The sequence below is a fragment of the Siphateles boraxobius genome, unplaced genomic scaffold (genome assembly GCF_051911475.1).
Source record: "Siphateles boraxobius isolate OS27281-9 unplaced genomic scaffold, OSU_SipBor_1 19, whole genome shotgun sequence".
NCBI classification, from domain to species: Eukaryota; Metazoa; Chordata; class Actinopteri; order Cypriniformes; family Leuciscidae; genus Siphateles; species Siphateles boraxobius.
In genome coordinates, this window is record NW_027508799.1 from 11,401,995 (window position 1) to 11,429,527 (window position 27,533).

General features: G+C 45.6%; 1 protein-coding gene across 2 annotated transcripts in view; it reads left to right on the forward strand.

Moving 5' to 3' along the window:
- The first annotated feature begins 19,501 nt into the window (after positions 1-19,501).
- The window catches only part of myrfl (myelin regulatory factor like), a 77,350-nt gene continuing 69,318 nt past the window's right edge, over positions 19,502-27,533 (forward strand). For both annotated transcript variants that reach the window (XM_077233887.1, XM_077233888.1), the window contains exons 1-2: positions 19,502-19,715; positions 20,272-20,385. In XM_077233887.1, the coding sequence (XP_077090002.1) occupies positions 20,340-20,385 (46 nt within the window). In that variant the 5' untranslated portion in view covers positions 19,502-19,715; positions 20,272-20,339. The remainder of the gene's footprint in view (positions 19,716-20,271; positions 20,386-27,533) is intronic.

The window sequence follows — 27,533 nt, forward strand, 5'->3', positions numbered from 1 at the left end:
AACATTCTTCAAAATAACTTATTTTGTGGTCAGCAGAAGAAATAAACTGGTTTGAAACAATAGCCATGTTTCCATCCTCTTGTCAACCGAATTATCTGAAGTTCGGTAAAAAAACTCATGCGAATAAAGCTGGTGAAAGTGTGTTTCCATCCAACGGCTTTAAAGCGAATAAAAACCTGTACGTAATGACGTCACATGCTGTTTTGCGATCTAATTGGTATATCGAATTGATTTGAGACATTTTAAGGTATTTCCATTCATTTTCGCACTGAATCGAACAACATTCAAGCAAACTTTTGCGAACAAAGTTTTGCTAGACAAAACGGAGCCTAATAGTGCTTATGTGCCAGCTGATAGCGACATATGTAAGGGAAAATCTAAATGCCAGGCGGTTGTTAGCCTGAAGGGGTTGTATTCGCTAACAACCGCCTCGCTATACATTATCCTGCTTATTACATGGCTACCTACCAAATAAATCAATAATTTGACACAAAATATTAACTTAAAAAGTAGTTTATTGATTTAAAACGAGTAGTGCTTCTGCTAAAGAAAATAGTCTGTTCCGTCTCTGAACTGCGTCCATGGCAACGGTGTGTTATACTTAGCAGCTCCGCAGTCTGTTAACAAGAAATAACACACCGCATTCTACATTAGAATTCAACCAAGCCACGTAATAACAAGCAAACCTAACATAAGAAAACAACGACTCTATAAACACATTGCTATGATGATGCAGATGCACGTAAATGCCCGATCTGTCTTTGTTGACATCCGCCATGTGTGCGCAAACAGAGCTGGAATACTGGCCGGAAATGAACTCGTCTTCTTCTATGTTTTGTGGCATGTGGCAACCATAAAAGGGCCTAAAACTTAATCGTAATTCATTATTTATTCGGCAAATAACGTTTCCATCAGCTTTTATCGCATTTGCCGTATATCGATCAAGATAAAATCCGATGAGACCGAACGTATTTCATTTGAGTCGATATTCATGAAATGTAATCGTATTTTACTGTTTCCGATAAGCCATTTTTCATTCGATATCACTTAATTCGGATAAAAAGGTGTGGATGGAAACATGGCTAATGACAGAATTTTAATTGTTAAGGAAACTATCCCGTTAACAGAAATTAACTTTTGGTATATTTGTTTCACATCATACTGTCCAGTTTGTCCTGTTGGACATGACACACAACTTGTGCCATTATTCTGAGCCATGTTTTCAGTGTCCTAAGAGCAATGAAACGTATTTCAGCCTCAGCTGATGAGACCGGGATGACAAGGGTTCAACTTGATCAAACTGACCACTCATTTTGTTTTCATGTTTAATGTGGACATCCATAGTCATAATGATTTTTATACTGTACGAACTGTGTATTCTGTATCCTACACTAACCCTATGGTAGAAATGAAATTGTTCAACGAAAGTGCCCAATCTTGGTCTTTATTCAAAAAGGTATGAATGAACAATTCACTAGCGCTGGGGAGACAAAGATCTTCACTTCTAATATCTGCTAGTCGCAGCCACCTGGTGATGAGGAGCTCTATTTCCTTTTCTGTTGAATCTTTGGTCAGGGCATTCCGGTGGACTGCATCTGAGAAAAACACAAGAAAGAAGAGGGCAGCATGACCATGTGATGTTACTCAGCAACCACCAAAACTTATTTTGGATGTCACCATATTGCAGTTATTCAGCACTGACACTCACCGAGAACCACACTTTCCAAAATGAGCCCTTTGAATGCAGGCTTTCGGTTGGCCCCACTCCAATTGATGAGTCTCGCCAGCGAGGTGTTCATTGCTCTATTCAGGACCCGTCCCACGGTGTCTTTAAGAGTCATTCCTCCGACCATTCCAAGGAGAACAGTCTGAAACAAAAGACATGTACCTCATTAGTTATTTAAGACATATAGCATGAGTGAGAGTGGGGACTGACTTTTAGGAATGATCTGATTAAAGGTGCACTATGTAACTTTATCCACAGCTAGAGGTAACCTTCTTTAGAACCGGTGCCCCGTGAACCAATTCCTTGGAACCGTTAGTATGCCTGCTTAACGATTCCGCTTATCGTTTCCGCTCAAGGCAGAAGCGCTCTAAAGTTTGGTTATATTTTACGCGAAAAGACGACAATATGAGGGCCTAGGGCTTAAATCCAACTTCATTCACGCACACATATATGAAACACTTGCATACACGTATACTAAGTATTCCAACATACATGTACACTGCTGAATGCTCAACTCGTGCACATACTTAATGAGAGTATGACGGCGCCTCATAACAATATGGTCACTTGCAACACTTGTAAAATTTCCATTTCGTCAAAGGGAGGGAACTACCTTCAATATGCAGAAACATTTGGCCACACACACAGCATGAACAGACTTTAGTCCCATGAAACTTAAACTCGAATGTCACTGTTTCTGTCACTGCGACTTCACGAACAGGCGAACACGCACACGCACGCACACATCACTTTTGAAGTAAAATTGAGGATGCATGTAATGCATCAAGATATCAAACTGAATCGATGACATGATAATCGTAATCGAACCGTGAGACCAGTGTAGGTTCACACCCCCTAATAGCCTTCTCTGTCCTGTGTCAGCGAGTTAATAATAATTAACAAACAGATAAGTTAAGTTATAAGTTCAATAAGTTAATACAAACAAACAAATTTATACTTATTCCACCACCCAATGAGAATCGATAAGGAATCGAATCGATAAGCAATATCGATAATGGAATCGTAATCGTTAAATTCTTATCAATTCCCATCCCTAGCTAGACGGCATACATTCAAAACAACCTTCGCAGCTTTGATGGATATACAAAAAGACATTCAAACAATAAGATTAACACCATCTTGTGTGTCTTTAAGTTTTCTGTCAGTAAAGACAGAAACCAGGCACATGGGCCATTTTTTTGAAATTGAGATTTATACAGCACATGAAAGCTGAATAAATAAGCTTTCCATTGATGTATGGTTTGTTAGGATAAGACAATATTTGACTGAGATACAACTATTTAAAAATCTGGAATCTGAGGATGCAAAAAAATCGAAACATTGAGAAATTCGCCTTTAAAGTTGTCCATTTATGTTTGCGATTGTGCTGCATTCACTCACAAAAATAAATGTTTTATACATTTACGGTAGGAAATTTACAAAATATCTTCATGGAACATGAACTTAATATCCTAATGATTTTTGGCATAAAGAAAAATTTATAATTTTGACCCATACAATGTATTGTTGGCTATTCCCACAAATATACCCGTGCTACTTACAGGGTTCGTACACCTTTTCCAAGGTCAAATTAAAGCACTTTTCAAGCACTTTCAAGGTCCATTTTAAAGCCTTTTCAAGCACCTTACACCACCGTAAATTACATACCAAATACATAGTCAACATAATTATTTAGTGTTATAATCACATTAAAAGAGATAATGCTATAAAAAGGCAAAATTGTGTTTAGTAATAGCAGAAGGATCAGATATTTAAGCAAATCACAAGTTTTATTTTTCAAAATGTATCACTGTCTAAGTAGATAATTCCTATGAATAATACTTTTCATTATATTAATGTCCAAATATTGCTTCCCAGATAATATGATTTTCAGGCTGTGAAACTGAAGACATTTTTGGTTCCCTTTCGTTTTCACTCCGAGTTACGTCGGATGACGACGAATGGGGTTTCGCCTTAGAAAGCCTATCAACTTCGAGTATTTCAAAATGAGCCAATGGCAAAGAAATGCCATGGGTCTGCGGAATTTGCATGACGTAACTCCGCCCCACCTCGTGGGTATAAAAGGAGGACGCCGGCAACAGGCAGATATGTTTTCGCTTCGGAGCCAAGTGTAATTCTTCACTCCTTAAGCTATCTCTGATTGTCAGCTTCTTACGAGACGAGCAACTCTCTAGTGTTGGTGTGACGGCGATCTCCCGGCGAGTGCACACTTCCTGCCTATCTGAGCGTGGTTTGCCAGCGAGTGTGTTCTCCGCGGGCGCTTCAGCACTGAGTTTCTCTCACAAAAAGAGCTTGCACGCGGCACGTCTTTTTAAAGATGCCTCGCCAGTGCACTTCTGGTTGCGGTCGGCTGGTGTCTGACTCTGATGGGCACGAGCGCTGCTTGGTGTGTTTGGGCTTTAATCACGCTAGAGCAGCGCTCGTGGATGAGTCATGTTCTTTCTGTGGGAACATGACCATCGCAACACTTAGATCGAGACTCAATGATCTCGCAAGAGTGAGAGTCCCCTCATCCACACCCCGATCTAGCGCCTCCTCGAGAGGCTCTACTTCGGCTGGTGGCCAGGGTGATCTGAGGGTGACTGTGTGGAACAAAGCGCCGAGTATTCGTCCGTGCCCCGCAGCACCTTCTCCAGTGTTGCAACCCGCGAGCGTTCAGGGGATCCCCGCGGGACTGTCCTTTGAGGTCCCACGGGTGTCCTTTGGCGCTCCAGAGGAAGATGCGATGTCAATCACAGCATCACAAGGCGGGTCTGATTCGTCTGGAAGTGATGACTCGTCACAGCTGCCACCCTCGGGTGTGAATATGGCTGTGGCTCAGTCCGATCCAGAGATGACGGCCATGCTTTCCCGGGCGGCCGCGAGCATTGGTTTGGAGTGGAACCCTTCACCCTGTCCTGAGCGCTCGCGGCTGGACGATTGGTTTTTGGGTGCAGCTGCGGCTTCCCGTCCTCAGCCTGCCCCAATACCTTTCTTCCCGGATGTGCATGATGAAATCTCGAAGTCCTGGAAGACTCCCATGTCTTCCCGCGACCGCTCGTTGGTTTCATCCGCCTTTCCTCCCCTCGATGGGGCAGCCGCCCGTGGGTACACTGGGCTCCCCCCGGTTGAGCGCTCTGTTGCGATGCAGCTGTGTCCTCAGAGTGCTTCTTCCCGCGGCGAGCCTAAGCACCCATCCAAAGCCTGTAGGTTCTCGTCTACCCTAGTGGCGAAGTCCTACAGAGCGGCGGGACAGGCGGCTGCCTCTTTGCATGCCATGGCCACTCTGCAGGTCTATCAGGCCCAGATGCTAAGGGACATGCACGAGGGTAGGACGGACCCAGGGCTCTTCGATGAGCCGCGCACCGCCACCGACCTCGCCCTCCGGGCGACGAAGGTGACCACACGCTCCCTGGGTCTGGTGATGTCCACAGCTGTGGTCCAGGAGAGACACTTATGGCTGAACCTGGCTGACATGCGGGATGCTGAGCGTTCTCGCCTGCTCGACTCCCCCATGTCCCAGGCCGGCCTATTCGGCGGTGCGGTGGAAGACTTTGCCCAACAGTTCTCCAACGCTCAGAAACAGACTGAGGCTATCAAGCACATTCTGCCCCGACGGCCCGCTGCTGCCTCCACCCAGCCGACCGGGCAGATCCCTCAGTCTGTTCGCCGCCGAGGGCGCCCTCCTGCGGCTCCCGCCCGGCTCAAGCAGCAGCCTCCACCCAGGCCCGGTCGCGGAGGAAGCCGTAGGAAGGCGCCCCAGCCCTCTCCAGCCCCGCCCCCGCTAAACGCCGGGCCAAGCGGCGCTCCTGAGACGGGCTGCTCAGGAGATGGTAGCAGGACCACTCCTTCCCCCGGTGGAGGGCCGGGGGAGAATCTTTTGTTCTCCACTCCCCGCTGCTCACCCACGGGTGGGCAGCACCCTAATGTGGTTAAAGAAAGAAGTAACATTTCCATCCCTGAGCACACAGTTCCTAACGAGTTCTCGGACGACACGGTGCGCCACCCCCAAGCCGTGCACCCCTCGTCCCCCTCTGTCCCAGAGCCAGTTGACAGTGCGCGCTGTCCCCGGACCGTGACGCTCTCTTCCGCCTCTGTCGCCAGCCCTCTGGCAGAGCAGACCCCCGTGGAACGTTCTTCCTTCCCTGGTCTCCTCTGTCAGGGCGCGGTTTATGACTGTGCCCCCACACCGGGCCGCTATGCCGTCCACGTCTGGGCCAGTCATTTCGCCCTGCTGCACCATCGGTGGGAAGTCTGTGGTCCGTATGACCCCGCTGGTACAGTTCTTGGGAGCCTGGCTAGAGCTTCCCCTCCTGTCCCGCTGGGTCGCACGGACGATCAGGCTCGGCTACGCGATTCAGTTCGCGCGGTCTCCTCCCTGCTTCAGGGAGTCCGCTCCACTTTGGTCGGTGGCAACGCCCCTATCATGAGAGCAGAGATCGCCACCCTGCTGGCGAAGGGTGCGATCGAGACCGTCCCTCCGGCCGAGATGAGGACCGGCTTCTACAGCCCGTACTTCATTGTCCCCAAGAAAACCGGTGGGTTACGGCCAATCCTGGACCTGCGCGTGCTGAACCGTTCCCTTCACAGGCTTCCGTTCAAGATGCTCACTGCCAAACGCATTATCGAATGTGTGCGGCCCCAGGATTGGTTTGCAGCAATCGACCTGAAGGACGCCTACTTTCATGTCTCCATTCTCCCTCGACACAGACCGTTCCTTCGGTTTGCCTTCCAGGGGCAGGCATACCATTACGTGGTTCTACCTTTTGGGCTAGCCCTGTCTCCTCGCGTCTTCACGAAGGTCGTCGAGGCAGCCCTTGTTCCCCTTCGGGAACACGGGGTGGCGCATCCTGAACTACATCGACGACTGGCTGATCCTAGCTCACTCTCGAGACCAGGTATGCGAACACAGGGACCTAGTGCTCCTAGCTCGTCTGGGCCTTCGGGTCAACTGGGAAAAGAGCAAACTTTGCCCCATGCAGAGGATCTCTTTTCTCGGTATGGATATCGACTCGGTCGCCATGTCCGCGCAGCTTACGAGCGAGCGCGCGCGCGCAGTCACTGCTGACTTGCCTGAGACAGTTCGAGGGCAAGAGTACGGTTCCACTGAAACTCTTTCAGAGGCTCCTGGGGCATATGGCATCTGCAGCCGCGGTAACGCCGCTCGGATTGCTTCATATGAGACCGCTTCAGCTTTGGCTTCGCGACCGAGTCCCGAGGTGGGCATGGCAACACGGCACCTTCCGAGTAACAGTTACTCCGTCCTGACCTTCACCCCGTGGTCGGACCTCAGTTATCTAGGGGCCGGAGGGCCCCTGGAACGAGCTTCGCGGCACGTCGTTGTAACGACAGATGCCTCCTCCACGGGCTGGGGTGCCATGTGCAATGGACGTGCTGCCGCGGGCTCCTGGACAGGACCCCGCCGCCTCTGGCACGTCAATTGCCGCGAGTTGCTGGCCGTACGTCTTGCTTTGCGCCGCTTCCGGGCCGTGCTCAAGAACCAACACGTACTAGTCTGTTCAGACAATACGCCACTGTAGCGTACTGCAGCCCCCCCCCCCGGGAGATTGGCAACTCCATCCCCAGTCGGTTCAGCTGATTTGGGACCAGTTCGGGGACGCACAGATAGATCTGTTTGCCTCTCACGACTCGACCCATTGCGACCTGTATTATTCCCTGACCGAGGGCACGCTCGGCACGGATGCTCTGGCGCACAGCTGGCCGCGGGGCAGCAAATATGTATTTCCCCCAGTGAGCCTTCTTGCGCAGACCCTGCGCAAGGTCAGGGAGGACGAGGAGCAGGTCATTCTGGTCGCGCCGTACTGGCCCGCCCGGACCTGGTTCCCCGAACTAGTACTCCTCGCGACAACACCTCCTTGGCCGATTCCCCTGAGGAAGGACCTCCTTTCTCAGGGACGGGGCACCCTATGGCACCCTCGTCCCGATCTTTGGAACCTCCACGTGTGGCTCCTGGACGGGACGAGGCAGGTTTGAGTACCCTACCACCAGCGGTGGCGGCTACCATTACTTCCGCTAGAGCGTCGTCCACGAGACACGTCTATGCGTTGAAGTGGAACCTCTTCGTCAACTGGTGCTCTTCTCACCGAGAAGACCCCCGGAGATGTTCGATTAGTGTCGTGCTTTCCTTCCTTCAAGATAGGCTGGAGCGAAGGCTGTCTCCCTCCACCCTGAAAGTCTATGTTGCCGCTATTGCCGCACACCATGACCCGGTCGAAGGTAAGTCTGTTGGAAGGCACGACCTGATCATCAGGTTCCTGAGAGGAGCGAGGAGACTGAATCCTCCTCGCCCTCCTCTCGTTCCCTCTTGGGACCTCTCAGTGGTTCTAACTGCCCTGCAGAGTGCTCCCTTTGAGCCGTTGCAATCAGTGGAGCTTAAGTTGCTGTCTATGAAGACAGCGCTCCTGGTTGCATTGGCCTCCATCAAGAGGGTGGGGGACCTGCACGCATTCTCCGTTGACGAAGCGTGCCTGGAATTTGGGCCGGCTTACTCTCACACTCCGGCCTGGATATGTGCCCAAGGTTCCTACCACTCCCTTCCGGGACCAGGTGGTGAACCTGCAAGCGCTGCCCCCGGAGGAGGCAGACCCAGCCTTGGCACTGCTCTGTCCAATGTAGACAGGACGCAGTGTTTCAGGACCTCAGACCAGCTCTTTGTCTGTTATGGTGGGAAGCTGAAGGGAAAGGCTCTCTCCAAGCAAAGGTTCTCTCACTGGATAGTGGACGCCATTGCTTTGGCATACCAGCAGCAAGGTCGACCGTGCCCCCTTGGTGTGACTGCCCACTCCACCCGGAGTGTGGCATTCTCTTGGGCTCTAGCGCATGGCGCCTCGCTAACAGACATCTGCAGAGCTGCAGGCTGGGCGACACCTAACACATTCGCCAGATTCTACAATCTCCGAGTGGAGCCAGTGTCCTCTCATGTACTCGCTTCAACCAGCTAGTACTGGACCCGCTCAGGTGTCTTCGCTTGCTCACCATTCCACTCCACGGACTGGATACGTGCGATATTTTCCTCAGGTGAGCTTCCCCGAAAGCCCTGAGTTCCTCCAGCACTCCTGACGTTGGCGCCAGTGTCTATTGCCTGTGCGTCGGCTAGGTGCCTCCCGTGTGCATGGTCCCTCCCCTTAGCGACCCCCACATGTGTATTTCCACTGTAAGCCTCTTGAGCATGTGTCTTTCCCTTGGCAAGCCACCTTGCCACCCCTGGGGTTGAAATATTCCACCTGCGGCTGGACACCCCAGTGTTCTCCATATGTCTCATTCGGGTCATATGTGTATTCTCTAAGTCCCCCCCTCTGGGTTGGCAGTAATTGCATATTTCCCCTGAACTTTGGGATATGCTCCCCAGTGTACCTTGGTATGCCTGTGCTAAATAGGAGTCCTTTGTCCGTGCCAGTCTCACGACAGGGATCTCAGATTTACGCAGGGCACTGGAAGACAGCTGAGAAGGTGGCGTGATTAGACTGGTAACCCCATTTGTCGTCATCCGACGTAACGAAAGTTACGTCTGCCTGCCACTTTCCGCTGTACCACGGGGATCGCCTGAGCTCAGTCTTGGCTCCTCAGCGAAGAAACATATCTGCCTGTTGCCGGCCTCCTCCTTTTATACCCACGAGGTGGGGCGGAGTTACGTCATGGAAATTCCGCAGACCCATGGCATTTCTTTGCCATTGGCTCGTTTTGTAATACTCGAAGTTGATAGGCTTTCTAAGCAAAACCCCATTCGTCGTCATCCGACGTAACGTCTCCGTTCCCTACTCAGGGAACGAGGGTTACATACGTAACCGAGGCGTTTTCCTTGTTTCTTTTTTTGGCAACACTCTTGTTCCCTTTTTACCTTTTTTGTGTGTTTTCTTTTGTTGAATCTTTGTTTATGTGAATTATTAAATACATTTTAATTATTCTTAGTAAAACTTTACTACTTACGCTTCACGCTTTGTTGGTGTTCTGTTTGAGTCTCCTCCTGTCTAGTAAGACAGTGTTGTTATAGTTGGTTCTGTTCCCTATCCCTTAGGAATAAAGACATAACAGCGGTTTCGCAGGAAAGGAGAGCAGAGACCTTTTTTTGATGGATGGCAATGGAGAAAAAGCTTCACTACACTGAATAAACCTCTTTTGTGAGGAAATAGCTTATTATTTAATGAATCGACTGCCTGTCCACTAATCTTCAACATGTTTTACGCAAAACAATACTTTTGTTGGGAATGATATGTAGATTTTACCATGATAAAAAGGTTATTTTATAAGAGAAGGCAGAGAAGGGAATGTCACAACAGGTAGGACTCATTTAGGGCATTACCAATGTATTTAATAATAATATTGAGTGATACTGTATATTGTCTAAAGAAAGTAATAAATATATTTTCTTTCTTTGGCTTTTAGGTTTTACCAGTTATGATAAGACTTAAATTGTATGACTATTATGACTGCATATATGCATATGACGCTGATATTATGTATTTTAATGAATAAATAGAAAATTAATAATTTAATTATAAATATTGTTATATTGTGTTATATTGTATGTTTAATTAAAGTAAAATATGAAGTGTTCCTTGCAGCCAAGTTAATCTTGCACTTTAATGATATATGACTGCTGTGTGCCGCCTGATGATGATGATAACACTTTTTATATGATGGTAAAAAACAAACAAACATACTTTTAATTAATTAAATATGTATTCACTTACAATTACATTTTAATGTAATCTTAAATGTAGTTTTTTTTTCGCCCTGCAGTGACTAGAACTTTGCAGCTAATAGAGATTCATGCTTTTTTCCCCAGTAAAGCAAATTCCACATTGCATTGTCAAAACGATCCCCATTCACACAGATCATCAAAAACGACAAAAAAATACAAATTACACATTATACTCCATTTTCTGATGAGCTGTTCATTATTACACTTGAGTCTGAGTCCCACGTTCAATGCTGGTAGTGTAACCATTCCCCAGGAAATTGCCCTTATTTTACCTCATCTCTTTCAAGTCTGCCATCCCATCAGCCGTAACAATCTCACAGAAAAATGACCACTCCAAAATCCAAAACAGGGTGGGCTACCCTCCCACAACACCATTTCAGCCATGACTGCATCACCCATCACTGCCAATCCTAAAACGAACCACGTTACTGACAGCCAACAGCTAGTACTCCCTATCGCCATTGGTTCCTGGAAAGGTAAAGCTATTGTGGACACTGGCACTGGAGTAGACTCATATACTTGAGAGTTCGGGAAGGAACTTACTCTCCAGGAGAGTCTCCATCCCTGGACCTTAGGGCCTCTCTACCTAGCAAACGGCGAGGCCAAAGTTCCGCTTAGGCGTATAAATGTGCAGATTACCCTTCAAACATATTGCCAGCAAAATTTTTCTATGCAGGCTGTAGTCCTTTCCTTAACATCCTATGTTGCAGTGTTAAGATTAAAATTCATCTTCCTGAGCTGCCTCCAACTTAATGTCTTAAACAGGATATACTCTTTCAAATGTGTTCCTGAGGAGGAATACCTCTTCCAACCAGGACAAGCATGTATGTCAACGGAGTATGAGAAGCATGTAAACCAGGGTTCTCCAAACTCGCTCCTGTCGGGAGTCTCCTGCATAGTCAGTACGTTTACATGGACAACAATATTCCGATATTAAGTTGATTAAGACAATACTGTGGCGAGGGGGGCGTGGTTCAGCGAAGTCTGTAGTGCGAGAGCAACGACGGAGCCGAGCGGTAAGTAGGTCAAGTGCAAAATGACGAACACCTGTCTCTGATTGCAGTAATTGGCTCGGGGAGACCGCATAAAAGCCGGCTGGTGCAAGAGAGCAGAGAGAGAAGGACTGGGTACTCGTGCACGAGACGTGAGCTGGACGCTGAAAGTGGAAAGAGTGTTACCTGATATAGTGGAAAGAGTGATATTTTAAATAGTGGAAAAAGTAATATATTTATAGTGGAAAGAGTGTTCTCTGAACGTGAACGTGGTTTATGTTAGAGTGCGCACAGCGCATTTTCTTCTGTTTCTCAACCAAATAAAAGTGTACGAGTCCCAGTCACGCCGACCCCTGTCTTCTTCCATCACACCAACACTGAACCTTCACTACACTGGTGCCAAAACCCAGGATGGAAGAAGAGGCCGCCCGCCAGACAGTCCCCGTCCTCACTTGCGGACATCATCCACGCGCTCGCGGGACTCCACCAGCAACAACACCAGGCACTGCTGGCCATGGAGGAGCAACAGGAGCGCCGGTTCGAGACACTCCTCCGGGCCCAGCAGGAGGACCGTGAGCAGTTCCGGAGCTGGATGGACCAGGAGGTTCAGGCCACACCATCATCGCCAGCTCCAGCCTCGGCCCAGCCCATGCACCTCCACAAAATGGGCACAGGAGACGATCCCGAGGCCTTCCTCGAGCTGTTCGAGAGGTCGGCCGAGGCCTGGGGCTGGCCGCCCGTGGACTGGCCGATGCGGCTGATCCCGCTGCTGGCCGGAGAAGCCCAGATCGCCGCACAACAGCTGCCAGTCCAGAACCTCCTGGTCTACGAAGACCTCAAGCGCGCCATTCTGCAGCGGGTCGGCCGGACCCCGGAGCAGAGCAGACAGCGGTTCCGGTCACTGGAGCTCGGGGAATCTGGCCGACCCTTCGCCTTTGTGCAGCAGCTCCGGGACGCGTGCCGCAAGTGGTTGATGGCCGACGGACGCGACGTCGAGGGAATTATAGACCACGTGGTACTGGAGCAATTCGTCGCGCGGGTCCCCCAGAAGACCGCGCAGTGGGTCCAGTGCCACCGCCCAAGGTCGCTGGACAAGTCCATCCAGTTGGCGGAGGACCAGATGGTGGCGTGCTCAGGGGTCGGCGAACCCCTACCAGCAGCTTCTCCCTCTCTTCTCGCCCTGTCCCTCTACCCAGGTCCCGTGGAGGATTCCTTCCCAGGCCGGCGCCCCGCTGGAAGACCGGACCTACGGCTGAGCCTTTTCCCGCACCCAGAGCGCCGCCCAGGGGAACAGCCACTGCACCTCCTGCACCCCCACTCTCCCCACGCCAATCGCTTGACCCACTTCCCGCCATTGGGGCGGCGGGAAGGACTGGGCCTGACTGTTGGCGTTGCGGGGACCCTGGACATTTTATCGACCGGTGCCCCGTGATGGAGGTGGGGACACTGGTCAGGGTCCCTGACACACCGCAGGCTGCCCCCGATCAAGCTGGGTTGTACCAAATACCAGTGAGTATTAAGGGGGGAACTATCAGGCTTTGGTGGATTCAGGCTGTAACCAAACCTCCATCCATCAAAATCTGATACAACCAGAGGCATTGGAAAAGAGCCGCACGGTTAGGGTTCGGTGTGTGCACGGGGAGGAGATGGATTACCCTTTAATGCCAGTCATTATCCAATTTCGGGGCCTAAAGCATAGTGTGGAGATGGCCGTTAGCCAACACCTCCGGCACCCGTTAATTTTGGGGACCAATTGGCCGGGGTTTAAAACACTATTGGGTTATTTGTGTGCGGGTGCTTCTGGGACAAAAAGGAAGCAGGAGAGGGGAGGGGTCGCTCAGGTTGGAGAGGCTGTGCCGGGGCCCTCGGTACCTGTCCCAGAGGTTCAGAACGCGGTTGAAAGAAGGATTCTTTCAGAGCGTGATGACTTTCCTCTGGAACAGTCCCGAGATGAGACGCTTAAAAATGCGTTTGACCAGGTCCGTACGATCGACGGGCAGCCCCTCTACCCCGACCGAGCGCCCTCATATCCTTATTTTGCTATCATAAAAGATAAGTTGTATCGGGTGACCCAAGACACCCAGTCAAAGCAAGATACAACTCAGTTATTAGTTCCAAAGAGCCGTCGGCAAATGCTTTTCCAGGCGGCTCACTGTAATCTGATGGCTGGACATTTAGGGCAGGCAGCTACACTAAATCGTTTAATGACCCGATTTTTCTGGCCGGGCATTCACGAGAACGTGCGCAAGTGGTGCACGTCTTGTCGTGAATGTCAGTTGGTGAATCCACCGGCCAACCCAAAAGCACCTTTGTGCCCTCTTCCCTTAATGGAGGTCCCCTTCGAGAGAATTGGAATGGACCTCATCGGGCCATTAGAACGATCTGCACGGGGGCATCGCTTTGCATTAGTCCTGGTGGATTATGCAACGCGATACCCAGAAGCAGTGCCGCTTCGCAATATTTCCGCTAAAAGCGTGGCGAGCGCACTGTTTCAATTAATCTCCCGGGTGGGAATCCCGAAAGAGATTCTCACCGATCAAGGCACGGCGTTTATGTCACGCACTATTCGCGAACTGTACGAATTATTGGGCATTAAATCGATTCGCACCAGCGTCTATCACCCACAAACAGACGGCTTGGTGGAACGTTTTAATCGCACGTTAAAATCCATGATTCGTAAGTTTGTACGGGAAGACGCCAAAAATTGGGATAAGTGGCTAGAACCCCTCTTGTTCGCTGTACGCGAGGTCCCCCAAGCCTCCACGGGGTTTTCCCCCTTCGAGTTTCTCTATGGGCGTCAGCCCCGCGGGGTGCTGGACGTGCTTAGAGAGGCTTGGGAGGACGGACCTTCGTATAGCAAAAGCAAAATTCTGTATGTCTTGGACCTGAGAACAAAACTCCATACTTTGGGGCGGCTCTCTATGGAGAATTTGTTACAGGCTCAGGACAAGCAAAGTCGGCTGTACAACAGGGGGGCTCGACTACGCAAATTTGCACCGGGAGATAAAGTACTTGTATTGCTCCCCACATCCAGCTCTAAATTACTCGCGAAGTGGCAAGGGCCGTTTGTGGTCACACGGCGAGTCGGGGACCTCGACTATGAGGTTGTCCGATCAGATAGGGACGGGGCACATCAAATTTACCACCTTAACCTCCTTAAAAAATGGTATGAGGCGGAGTCAGTGATGCTGGCGACGGTGGTAAGTGGGGAGGAGGATCTCGGCCCAGAAGCGAGTTCAAAACCCCAATCTCTCGCTCTGGCATTTGCTGGAGACCACCTCTCGCCGTCCCAGATCACTGACATACGTAATTTACAAGCAGAGTTTGCTGATGTGTTCTCGCCCCTACCTGGTCGCACAAATCTCATTCAGCACCACGTTGAGACCGAACCGGGCGTAATAGTACGCAGCCGGCCGTATCGTTTACCTGAACATAAAAAGAAAATAGTTCAGACTGAATTAGAAGCTATGCTGGACATGGGGGTAATAGAAGAATCCAGCAGTGACTGGGCAAGCTCGATAGTTTTAGTGCCTAAAACCGACGGCTCCGTCCGGTTCTGTGTGGATTATCGCAAGGTGAATGCTGTGTCGAAATTCGATGCATATCCAATGCCACGGGTTGACGAATTGCTTGATCGGCTCGGTACCGCTCGATTTTATTCGACACTGGATTTGACAAAAGGGTATTGGCAGATCCCCTTATCTCCAATATCTAAAGAAAAAACTTTTTTCACGACACCGTTTGGATTACACCAATTTGTTACTCTTCCTTTCGGCTTGTTCGGGGCTCCCGCAACCTTCCAGCACCTGATGGACAGAATTCTCCGGCCGCATACTGCATATGCTGCTGCTTACTTGGATGATATTATCATCTATAGTAACGACTGGTAGCGGCATATGCAGCATTTGCGAGCTGTCCTCAGGACGCTGCGAGGGGCGGGGCTCACCGCCAACCCAAAGAAGTGTGCAATTGGGCGCGTGGAAGTTAGATATCTGGGCTTCCACTTGGGTCATGGACAGGTGCGTCCCCAAATTGATAAGACCGCAGCAGTTGCGACCTGTCCGAGACCTAAGACCAAAAAGGAGGTTAGACAGTTCCTGGGGCTAGCTGGATATTACAGAAGGTTTGTGCCTAATTATTCGGACCTTGCTAGCCCGCTGACTGATCTGACTAAAAAGGAAGCACTAGATACTGTCCAGTGGACGGAGCGGTGTCAGCAGGCCTTTACTCAGATAAAGGCTGCTCTATGTGGCGGACCGCTCTTACAGGCTCCTAACTTTTCTCTCCCTTTTGCCCTACAGACTGACGCGTCGAACAGGGGGCTGGGCGCAGTCTTGTCCCAGGAGATAGAGGGTGAAGAACGGCCGGTGCTGTACATTAGTCGGAAGCTCTCGAAGAGAGAGACTATGTACAGCACCATTGAAAAGGAAGCTTTAGCCATCAAGTGGGCCGTTCTCACCCTCTGCTACTACCTCCTGGGTCGAGAGTTCACCCTCTGTTCGGACCACGCTCCCCTGCAGTGGCTCCACCACATGAAGGATACCAACGTGCGGATCACCCATTGGTATCTGGCCTTACAGCCTTTTAAGTTCAAGGTGGTCCACAGGCCGGGTGCACAGATGGTTGTGGCTGACTTCCTCTCCAGGAGGAGGGGGGAGAGGGGGGAGGCTGCAGGCAGGACCGTCCGGCCTGAGTCGGGCGGTGGGGGTATGTGGCGAGGGGGGCGTGGTTCAGCGAAGTCTGTAGTGCGAGAGCAACGATGGAGCCGAGCGGTGAGTAAGTAGGTCAAGTGCAAAATGACGAACACCTGTCTCTGATTGCAGTAATTGGCGTGGGGAGACCGCATGAAAGCCGGCTGGTGCAAGAGAGCAGAGAGAGAAGGACTGGGTACTCGTGCACGAGACGTGAGCTGGACGCTGAAAGTGGAAAGAGTGTTACCTGATATAGTGGAAAGAGTGATATTTTAAATAGTGGAAAGAGTAATATATTTATAATGGAAAGAGTGTTCTCTGAACGTGAACGTGGTTTATGTTAGAGCGCGCACAGCGCATTTTCTTCTGTTTCTCAACCAAATAAAAGTGTACGAGTCCCAGTCACGCCGACCCCTGTCTTCTTCCATCACACCAACACTGAACCTTCACTACAAATACTCTGATTAATGAACTACCATGTGAACAGGGATTTCTGATTACCTTAATCCGGCTAAAGTCATACTCGAAGTAAACACAAATCAAATTAAGACATGGAGAATTCCTATTAGGTCGCATTAGAAGCACACATTTTAATGCTTATCTACCCAGTGGGACATGAGTTGGCATACTCTTGATGCATGTCTTATAAAACAATTCAAAATGTAAACATCTGGGAGAAAGAGAAGAGCAGATATATATATCGACAGATCTGAATAACCATGACAACTTGAAAAGTTAACTCTATTGCTTGTGGTTTTGTGGTCCAGGGTCACAAATAAGAAATTTTGTATCCTGAATGTGTGAGGCTTCTGTCATTCGCTTTCAGTTAATTTAGCTGTATAACAAAAAGTCTGTTATGGTGCTTGATAATCCATATGTATTTGTTATCATATTATGTTATTATGTCACTATCAGAATTATAAACACACTGGTTTGTAGCGCAAATAGTTTTACCGTTTATACTGCCCTTTGTTATTTACCTATAGTGACTAATGAATCGGAAGTCTGGCACATTCAAAGAAAAAAGCTTACTTCTGCATTACAAATCAATCAGAATAGACTTCCGTGGTTGGCATGTCTGATTTCGCATAGGGCACCATAAGCTAGAACCGCTTGAATGATAAACTATATAACCATGAGGATTCTGTCTTGAATATGGTCCATATATGATTACTAAGTATATTTGTTTCTCTCATTGTAATATTAACCCTTGTGCATCAATTAAAAAAAGTTACACATAGGTACATAGAGGACAAAAATGTCTGTGTCAAAAAACTGTCATAAAAATGTGAAGCTTGGGAGCACAGACTTAAGTTTGGTATCATTTTAAAGAAGACCCTTGGCAGATTATTGCTGAAGTAAAAAAATAATAATAAGTAAATCTCCAAAAAAGTTATATAGGTATAAGTTTATGAAAATGATTTATTTATAAAATTATTTTATATAAAATATATATTTTATAAATCAAGTTGAACTCTAAAACGGCAAGAAAATCAAAGCCATAAATCTAAATAAGTTTTGTTCCAAATTTGAGGATGATATCTCAAAAAATGAGCTTTCGGTAAGAGTTTGTTTGGGCGCAGTAACAGATTTTCCCCATTGGGTGCCAGCAAAACTCCACTGGTGCACACAGTGATTGCATTTGTTATTTGCAGTTGGAGTTTTTCTCTCTCAATATTACAAACACACACATGCACACACACACATATTTTTTTATAACACACATACTAATCACACTCTGACATCCATACCAACACACCCACACAAATTTCGTTGCATAATTTATCCAATTGGCTCTATAATATGCCGAAGCAGAAAACAGGAATAAAGCGATATTTGTTTTATAGGCCAAACCTAAAAAAAATGGCACCATCTGATAAAAAATAGTAAAAATTAAAATTTTGAAGCCTTGCCAACAGAATGAAAGCCTCTTAACAAATATTGCAACATTTTATAGTTGAATGGCCCTGAGATTAAAAATAGCAGTTTTAATGGGTTTCAATGGGGACATTTTTGTCCAAAAGGCGCTGAGAGGGAAGTATTTTGTGAACCTAGTACAAAAAAGATTTTTCAAAGGAAATGGGGGTGAAATAGTAAAATTACAATAAAAATACACACCTGTGTCAAAATTCATGCAGTTAGCATTAACAACAACAAAAAAAAAGTTACACATAGCTACAAAGTGGACAAAAATGTCCATGTCAAAAAACTGTCATAAAAATGTTAGGCTTGGGAGCAAAGACTTAAGTTTGGTCTCATTTTAAAGAGGACCCTTGGCAGATTATTGCTGAAGTTAAACAAGTGAAAAAGTGAAACCAAAAATTTTGTATAGAGGTTTAAGTTTATGAAAATTATTTATGAACATTATTATCGTTATTTTATATAAAATATATTTTTTATGAAACATGTTGAACTCTAAAACTGATATAAATGCAAAGCCATACATCTAAACAAGTTGTGTTCCAAATTTGAGGATGATATCTCAAAAAATTAGCTTTCGGTAAGATTTTGTTTGTGCGCAGTAACAGATTTTCCCCATTGGGTGCCAGCAAAACTCCACTGGTGTACACAATAATTGGATTTTAGATTTGCAATTGAGTTTTTCTCTCTCAAATATTACAAGCACTCACACACATATACACACACATTTTTTTTTTTACACACATACAAACCACACTCTGACATCCATACCAACACACCCACACAATTATCGTTGCACAATTTATCCAATTGGCTCTATAATATACCGAAGCAGAAAACAGGAAAAAGGATATTTGTTTTATAGGCCAAACCTGGAAAAATGGCACCATCTGGTAAAAAATAGTAAAAATTAAAATTTTGAAGCCTTGCCAACAAAATGAAAGCCTCTTAACAAAGATTGCATCATTTTATAGTTAAAAGGACCTGGGATTAAAAATGGCAGTTTTAATGGGTTTCAATGGGGCCATTTTTGTCCAAAAGGCGGTGAGTGGGAGTATTTTGTGTAGCTAGTGCAAAAAAGTTTTTTTTAAGAAAATGGCGGTAAAATAGTAAAATTCCAATAAAAATACACACCTGTGCCAAAATTTACGCAGTTAGCATTAACACAGGCGAAGTGATAAAAAAAAAAAAACTGAAAAGGACAAAAATGTCCATAAGGATGCACAAGGGGCTGTTGAAGCAAATTTTTGCTCCATTATTAGCTCCCGTCAAATCCACAGTATCCAGGATATCATTGATCTATTTGCACAGAAACACACCCATCAATCCCTGCAGCTTTCGCAGCATGTCTGTGTGTGATTACCTCATAAAGCAAAGCTTTCTTTATAGCCTCCTACAGGTGTTTGCTCGAATGTGGGTGGATTTTGTCTCTAGGGTCAGTGAACAAAGTACATGCGAGACTGCGCAACAACTGCCATTTCCAATGAACTTATTTTTCTCTTTCTATAAACATTATTATTTATTTTAATGTAGGAATATATAGGGGCCTTCACTAGAGACCATCTATCTGTAGTGTATCTGGAATTACTGATGGATTACACTTGAGCTGCTCACTTAAATGGGTCAAAACCAAACGAACCGACATCTATATTCTGGAGGAAAAGGTAGAAACTTTTTTTGTATAAACTGAAAAAAAAAGGTAAATGTATTTTTGTTGTCGTCATGTACATATTAGCAGCTAGTAACATTACATTAAGAAGCTAGTATAAGTACAGTATTCTCTTAAGTGGCCATTTCTGTTGATCAGATGTGTATGTGTAGTTTTTCGCACAGTCAGATCACCAAAACTGGGTGCCGCCATTCCAGGCCATGATCACTGTGAGCCTGTGTTAACAGGGCATACATTTTCAGTTTTGTTCTATTTTAATTTTAAAATGGTCAACATTAGTTGACGCTATAAATGATTACAACAATATTATTGAAGTGGATCAGTCTAAACTGAAAGTACTTTGTGTGAGATCATACAGTTGTGTTTGTCACATTACATTAGAGGCACAACGAAAAGGAAACTATTCGTCATGTGCTTGACACGAACAAGTTGTTGATCTTTCTCAGTTTCTCTGAATTGGGGAAGGGGAAAGGTAAAGCGATAAGTATTTGAGTAAGTTCATGCTATCTCTCCATGTCCAAGATACAACCTGTCCTGTGTCTTTCACATAGGGCATTTACAGCAGTTGGTTTAAAATAAGCAGCACTAAAAGAAATTCAGGAGACCCGAAGCTGATCCAATGGATGTTCTTGGTGAAAATGAGGCTCTGCAGCAATTTTTTAATGGTAAGACACTTAAACAACATTCACCTGTTTTACCTCGGACCATATTTTCACATTTTCTTTATCTTTTAGTTAAACCATAAATATAATGATAAAACATAATAATAATGATATATATTAATGCATAATTCATATTATTACAAATACAGTAATACAGTACATGTTCCTAAATTTCTTCAATGTTAAATATTCTTTTGAAATAATCTTTTGGCTTTGCAAAATATAAGAAAAAATCCATCTATTAGGTCAGTAAGTAAAATATTACTATGATATGTAATTGAATAATTTGGAAACTTTAACTGTTTTCTTCTTAAAATGTATGTCAGTGTATAAAAGTGTATTAAAGTGTATATCAGCCGTTATCTCTGAACTGGTTACAAACCAGAAATATGTTATGTATTTTTTTTATTTTTAATTTTTATATGCAAACAACCTACTGATTAAGATTAAGAACTATAAATGTTAGTATTTCATGAAGGTTGCGTTTTACATGGTCTTCATGGCATTTATAAGCATAACAATCATATAATGTAGGTGGCTGTAATCTATACAGTATGAAGGTACAGTTTACTATATAGTTCAAGGTCACAGATCTATAAAACAATTCAGAAGAGCAAACAGATCAAGGCCCATTATGTGAATACACACAAACGTTTACTGTCTCCTTGCTGTTTCTATACAGTACAATATATCTAGAATTTAATAATTTAAATGTATTTTATTATTGTACAGGTGAAGTGAATAACATTGCTTATAAAATTACAATGGCACCTATAAAGCGGTGGGATATATTAGGCAGTAATGAACAGTCAGTTCTTGAATTCTTGAGTTATTTGGTAGGTGGTTGTAATGTTGTTTCCGCCTGTTGTGAAGCTCTTTCAATCTGGTACTGATTGTTTGTGTCTCTACTATCATCATCATCATCATCATCATCATCATCATCATCATCATCATCATCATCATCATCAGTGCTTTCCATCAGTCAAGCCAATCTATGATGATTGTGCGTTCAGCCTGTTTTGTCTTGCCATTCTAGTTATCCTATAGAGTGATTTTTGTCTAAAATTTGTTTCTCAGTCCATAAGTGGGGACATTTGTCTGAAGTGTCAGTCGATACTTTAGTTATCTGGAATGGTGGCCTTTGAAAGCGGTCTTTGGATCAGGTTGTCTGTGTATTGTGAGAGGTTCTTCATGTCTCCTTCCTTTTTTGACATTATTGTGATGTCCAGGTATTTGATGATTGGTGAGACATGTTTTGTGATGTCCGGGTATTTGACGATTGGTGAGACATGTTTGTGGATCTTTTGAGTGTCTAAGCCAGGAAGTCTTTACTTCATTTTGTCTACAGAGGTAGATGGTTGTAATGTTAGGAGTCTTGACCTTAGAACTATCCTACTTACGAGTGTGATCAGCAAATGTTAAAGTGCTCATTCTGAAATCTGAATACTGGTTTATGCTTTTTTAGGGTATGTGCATACATCTTAATTTGCCCTGGCAGCCAACTGCAACTTGCATTCACTGCAATTATGTAATTATGTGTTAGTACAGTATTGTTTTTTATTAGTACAGTAACTTAATTTAAATTATTCGAAAGTGGTTTGGTCAACAGCATGTATTTCAAAGCAGTTAATATTGTCTAGTAGGCTATTGTCCTGTAACCTCTGTTGTTACTTCAGATCACATACTCCTCCATTCCGACTTCCGAGGTGAATGCTGGCGCTATTAGCTGCCGATGCTCTGGGGGAATTTTATTTTTAGTTGTTTTACTGCTATTTTAAAAGATATCATCTATCTGTCACCCACCTGTGTATTTACACTGACTACAGTGAGTTTGGACCATTACATCGGTCCAGGGCCGGCGCTCTGCACACGCACATCACGCACTGCGCGTAGGGCACCAAGTGCTTGGGGGGGCACCAAAAAATCTGGGTCGTGAAAAATCATCACAATAGGCTACTAGTATAAATAACAAATAAAATAATGTCTAAAGCATGTTAATATACAAAAGCAATACAAAAGTAATATAGGCCTAGATCAAATTAGTCGAGAAAAAGGTGAATCTCCTGTGCCAGTCTCCCTCTGGTGCCCCCCCTTCCCCACCTCCCAGTGGTCTGTTCGATTATGCCTCAATCAATGTCAAATTTGGCAGACACCGACCTCAGACATGGCCTCGAAAAGGCACCAAGAGTCGGGGCGGAAAAAAGGAAAAAGAAGAGACAGCGGGATTATACTCGCGCGTCGCTTGCAGGTAAGACAATGTTTGAAATAAAAATGTTAGTTTTGTAGCGCGGGCGCCCTTGCGTCGTGTATGCATGTCCAGGGGGGCGTCGCTAGTAGTGCAAATGATCCGGGGCAGGCTTTTTTAGCCCTGCATGTTGAATCTTTTATTTTAACGAGGGTCCGGGGGTTTCTCCCCCGGGAAATTTTGAAACTTAGGCTGTTTAAGATGCAGTTAGTTTGTTTGAGAAGAAAAGGAAGACCGCTTAGATATTTTTTTTCGTTGTTGTTCTATGCGGTTAATGCGGTCATTTTCAAGAGGTTCATAGGCCAAGGCCCAAGGGCGACATCTGTTGGTGAAACTGCAATTAGAAAAAAAACCCCCACAATCTCAGTGTTTGTATATTTTCATATTCACAGAGTTGTCAAATTATTAGGGCTAGGAAAAGATTAATCGCATCAAAAATAAAAGTTTGTGTACATGATATATGTGTGTGTACTGTGTATAATCATTTTGTATATATAAATACACACACATATACACGTATATATTTAAGAAATATTTGCATGTATATACTGTATATTTTTATATATAATTTTTATTATATATACATTTAAAAATAGGGGGCGCGGGGGGGGGGGGGGGGGGCACCACCAATCATTTGTGCTTAGGGCACCTAAATGGCTAGCGACGGCCCTGCATCGGTCGCTACTATCTGCGCAATGCTTCTTGCGGCTGCCGGTTTGTCTGCCGGCTACTGACCTCAGATTTTCCACTCGAGGTGCCTCTGGCGCGGGAAACAACTATGAAGATCATCGAGCTGTTTGAACGGATTAATTACATATGGGTCATCCTTTCTGCTATATACCAGCCTTTGGTGTCGATGCTCCAATATTCTGCGGCGGAACTTTTCCATCTCTGCTCCCGTCTTTTTGAACTTCCGTCAGCTTTACATCTTCACCCAGATGTATCAACCACATCGGAAATACATCCACCATGGATCTCAGCGGAGCTATACCATTGATAACTCATGCTTAATATGGTCATTCTGGTAGTCTAATCCACGTCCAGCAAGGAGGTCCACACAAACTGTCAATCATGGTGTAATAACCAACCTGCCCAGAATGGTAAGGAGTGATACTGGTAAAATTAATTTCTTCTTTGGATTACTCAATGTATGATCACTCTCCAATAAAGGACCACTGGTGCATGATTTTCTGTCTGACTATAAGTTGATTTCCTCTGTTTAACTGAGACTTGGCAGAAATGTGATGATTTCCTTCATCTTAACCAGTCTGTTCCTCCAGCGGATGTTTTTGTTTGTAAATCCTGCTCTACTGCACAGGGAGGGGGTTTAGCGATACTTCATAAAGAGAAGTGGAAAGTATCCCAGCTAACTGTGCCTACATACTCTTCATTTGAATACATTTCCCTAAAAATCTATGGGGCTTTCCTACTATTCTCATGACTATTTACCGCCCCCCAAAGTACTATCTTCTTAACTGAACTTTCTGAGTTTCTGACTTATATATGTCTTCAAATGTAATCATGCTGGGTGATTTTAACATGCATATAGATAATGTCAGTAATGGAAGGACAAGGGAATTTTTATCTTGTCTGGAGAGTTTTGGTATGCAGAAATGTACTAATTTGCCCACTCATTCAAACGGGCACATCCTCGATCTCATTTGTTGTTCTGGCATAAATCCTTATAATGTTACCCTTTCTGATTTGGCCATGTCAGATCATCTGCTGGTGTCTTTTTGCGCCTAACTGACAGTCTTCCAGATAAACCTGTGCTCTCTCACATTTCGGAACATTTATGACATTTATGTGTCTACTTTTGATGTGTCCCCACACTCTGCTTTCTCTCCTTTGTCTTTACCAACTGCTGTGGGGATACTGTGTCTGATCTGGAAATCTAAATCTACTACCTGTTTTTTTTTACCCTTTACCAACTCGCTTAGTTAAAGCCTGTTTACCATCTTTATCTCCATTAATTACTAAAATGATTCACTCTTCACTTGTTTCTGGTTCTGTACCCTCCTCTCTTAAATTTGCTATTATTACTCCCATAAAGTGCCCCTATTATGTTTTTTCTTGCTCCTTTGAATCACAACCTGTAACTATAAATAATTATTGATGTATATATTTTCTACCAGGTGTTCAAAATACTTTGTTTTGTGATTTATATCGTGTAGGTCTCCTGCTAACCGGCTTACTCACATTATTACTGTGTTACTGAAATAATTCTGCTAAGCAGCTGTGGGCTACTATTACCTAAAACTTTGTCTATTAATGCTGATTTTCTTTTGTTCTTACTACTTTGAGTAAAGATAAAGGATGGAGCAAGATTTGTTTTACAAACGTTTATTACATCAGTCATTCACGTTAGTGCAGGGCGAACATATGCAGCGTTATTGATATAGTTTCCACATGTGTACCAATCAATTAGAATTATACAAATTGGTTTTTTGATGGACATACTCTTGTTAATGCTGATGGTGAGGATTGACAGCTGCAACATTTTATAATGTACCTCAAACTGAGTAGCGTATAACTGAGAAACGTCATGCTCTAATTGTCCATGCAATGGAGGTTCTTGTTGAAGGACTAGTTCTTCCAATGTTTCATCATCGCTCGATGTATCGATGTCATCGTTACTGTCTTTACAGTTTAATCCCTGAGCTGTAGGAAGCCTCTGGACAGAGCTGAAGTTCAGTTTTGGTAATAGGCATGTAGCCTAATAGGCATGCTAGGCGCTGTACACAGTAGACCCCTCCCAACAGACTGGGCCATCTGCCCAATCAGAGCAGGCTCTTGGAAAGGAGGGATTTAGAGAGACCAATTCATCCGACGAGTTGTTTGAGAATCATTGAACAATGTGGTTCCCTTTCAAGGGAACTCGAGCTGCGTTTGAGACGCAGTGGGAACGCTCTGCGTAATTACGTCATGAAGCACGTTTAAAATCAGTCCAATGGAAGCCCACTACGACATAGGTGACGTCATAGACCAGGAAACTATAAAGCAGCCCTGAAATCAGACCGCGACAGCTTCTGTACCTTCAGCAAGCGCTCTCTGTATATCTGTCCTTGTCTATTTATTGTTGTGTGTCAAGCCCAATATATCTATCATTATTATGGCGAGCAAGCAAGATTATAGACGGTGTGTTGTTCCCTGCCCTCTTTATATTACGGGTGGGGACACACATCAGCTTTGTGTTGCTTGTTTGGGAGTGGAGCATGCCCAGTCAGTCCTCGGGGGGCTGATTGTGAGCATTGTATGAGTCTATCTATGAAGATGCTCCGCTCTCGCCGATCGTTCTTTGAGGAGAATGGTTTGGTTCGCGCTCCCCGCGCGGGTCCCGCTGTTGCCTAGACACGGCGGCGACTCGCATTTTGGGATTCGCAAACGGATCTGACAGCGTGGGTTGGGACGGGCCCCGCCCTATCTCAGCTTTCACCTGCAGATCCAGTGTGCTGCGATTTCCAGTTCCGAGGAATTGGTATTGTTAGTGTTTTGTTAAGAAAAAGTGAACAAAACAAATAAAAATATTAAGAAAAAGGCAGATGTTTGATTTTTCAATAAATAGGCAGCTCATAACTCTGTTGAATAAAGAGGAGCTTTTAAAAGGAGGTTTTTCTAATGTTGTTGCTAGTTAAATATTTACTGGACAGCTGAACTTTATGAGAGTGACAATAAAAAGAGTTTATTAGATGAAATATATCTAAAAAAACAGGAAAACTCTGTATCTCAGCCTCCTCATCGGGGACTACTGTTTTTTCCCTAAAAAATAAAGAAAAAGAAAGATAAAAATGTCTGTTCTTCTGGACGCTCCGCTTTCAAGAAAACTAAACCTTTCAGCGGTATTCCAGAGGTTCTTCCTCACCAATCTATGTTCCTGAAACTGGCATAGAGTGCAAAAAAAAGAAGACCTGATGCCGAGGCTATCAGGCTTCTAAGGGTGGTCCCCTCCGGGGTAGAGACGGTTTTGAGAAATCGTTTCTTCTCGGCGCCCTCTGGGGTACGACTCTCTGAGGAGGGTCGCAGCGCTGCCAGTTCGGTTGTTCCCTGCCGGTTCGCCGTTCAGGGCACCGAGGTGTCAGCGTCCCCATACGATCCTCCGAGGAGGGTCGTAGAACAGTCAGTTCGGTCTCCCTGCCGGTTCGCCGTTTCAGGGTGCCGAGGTGCCTGCTTTTTCCTACGATCCTCCGAGGAGGGTCGTAGGAACTAAGCTAGTTAGAGGTAGGCAAGATCTAAATAAAAAGAGGACTGTCGCCATCTCTAATAAAGCTTAGACAAGAAGTCCTGCCGAAATAAAAAGGAGGGACGGTTTTGAGAAATAGTTTCTTCTCGGCGCCCACTGGGGTGCGACTCTCTGAGGAGGGTCGCAGCGCTGCCAGTTCGGTTGTTCCCTGCCGGTTCGCCGCTTCAGGGCGCCGAGGTGTCAGCGTCCCCGTGCAATCCTCCGAGGAGTGTTGTAGAACGGTCAGTTCGGTTGTTCCCTGCCGGTTCGCCGCTTCAGGGCACCGAAATGATTGTTCAATCAAATCCAGAGGCCAGTCTCGAGAGACTGGTTCCCTTATCTGAATTTCTGGCAGCGTGGAAACTTCTGCCAAATATTTTCTCTATGGGTCCTGCACATAATAGAAAAGGGTTACAGAATTCAGCTCGGTTCTCGTCCGCCCAGATTTCAGGGGGTCCTCCCTACGGTAGTGGACTCACAGCAGGTTCTGGTTATGGAGCAGGAAGTACTGACACTTCTTCAAAAAGGAGCTATAGAAAGGGTTTCTACTCCCAGCAGAGAGTCAAGGTTTTACAGCCGTTACTTCATTGTTCCAAAGAAGGATGGAGGGTTGCGTTCTATACTAGGTCTATGCCATTTAAACAGCAGAGTTCAGAAACTCAAGTTCAGAATGCTTACACTCAAACA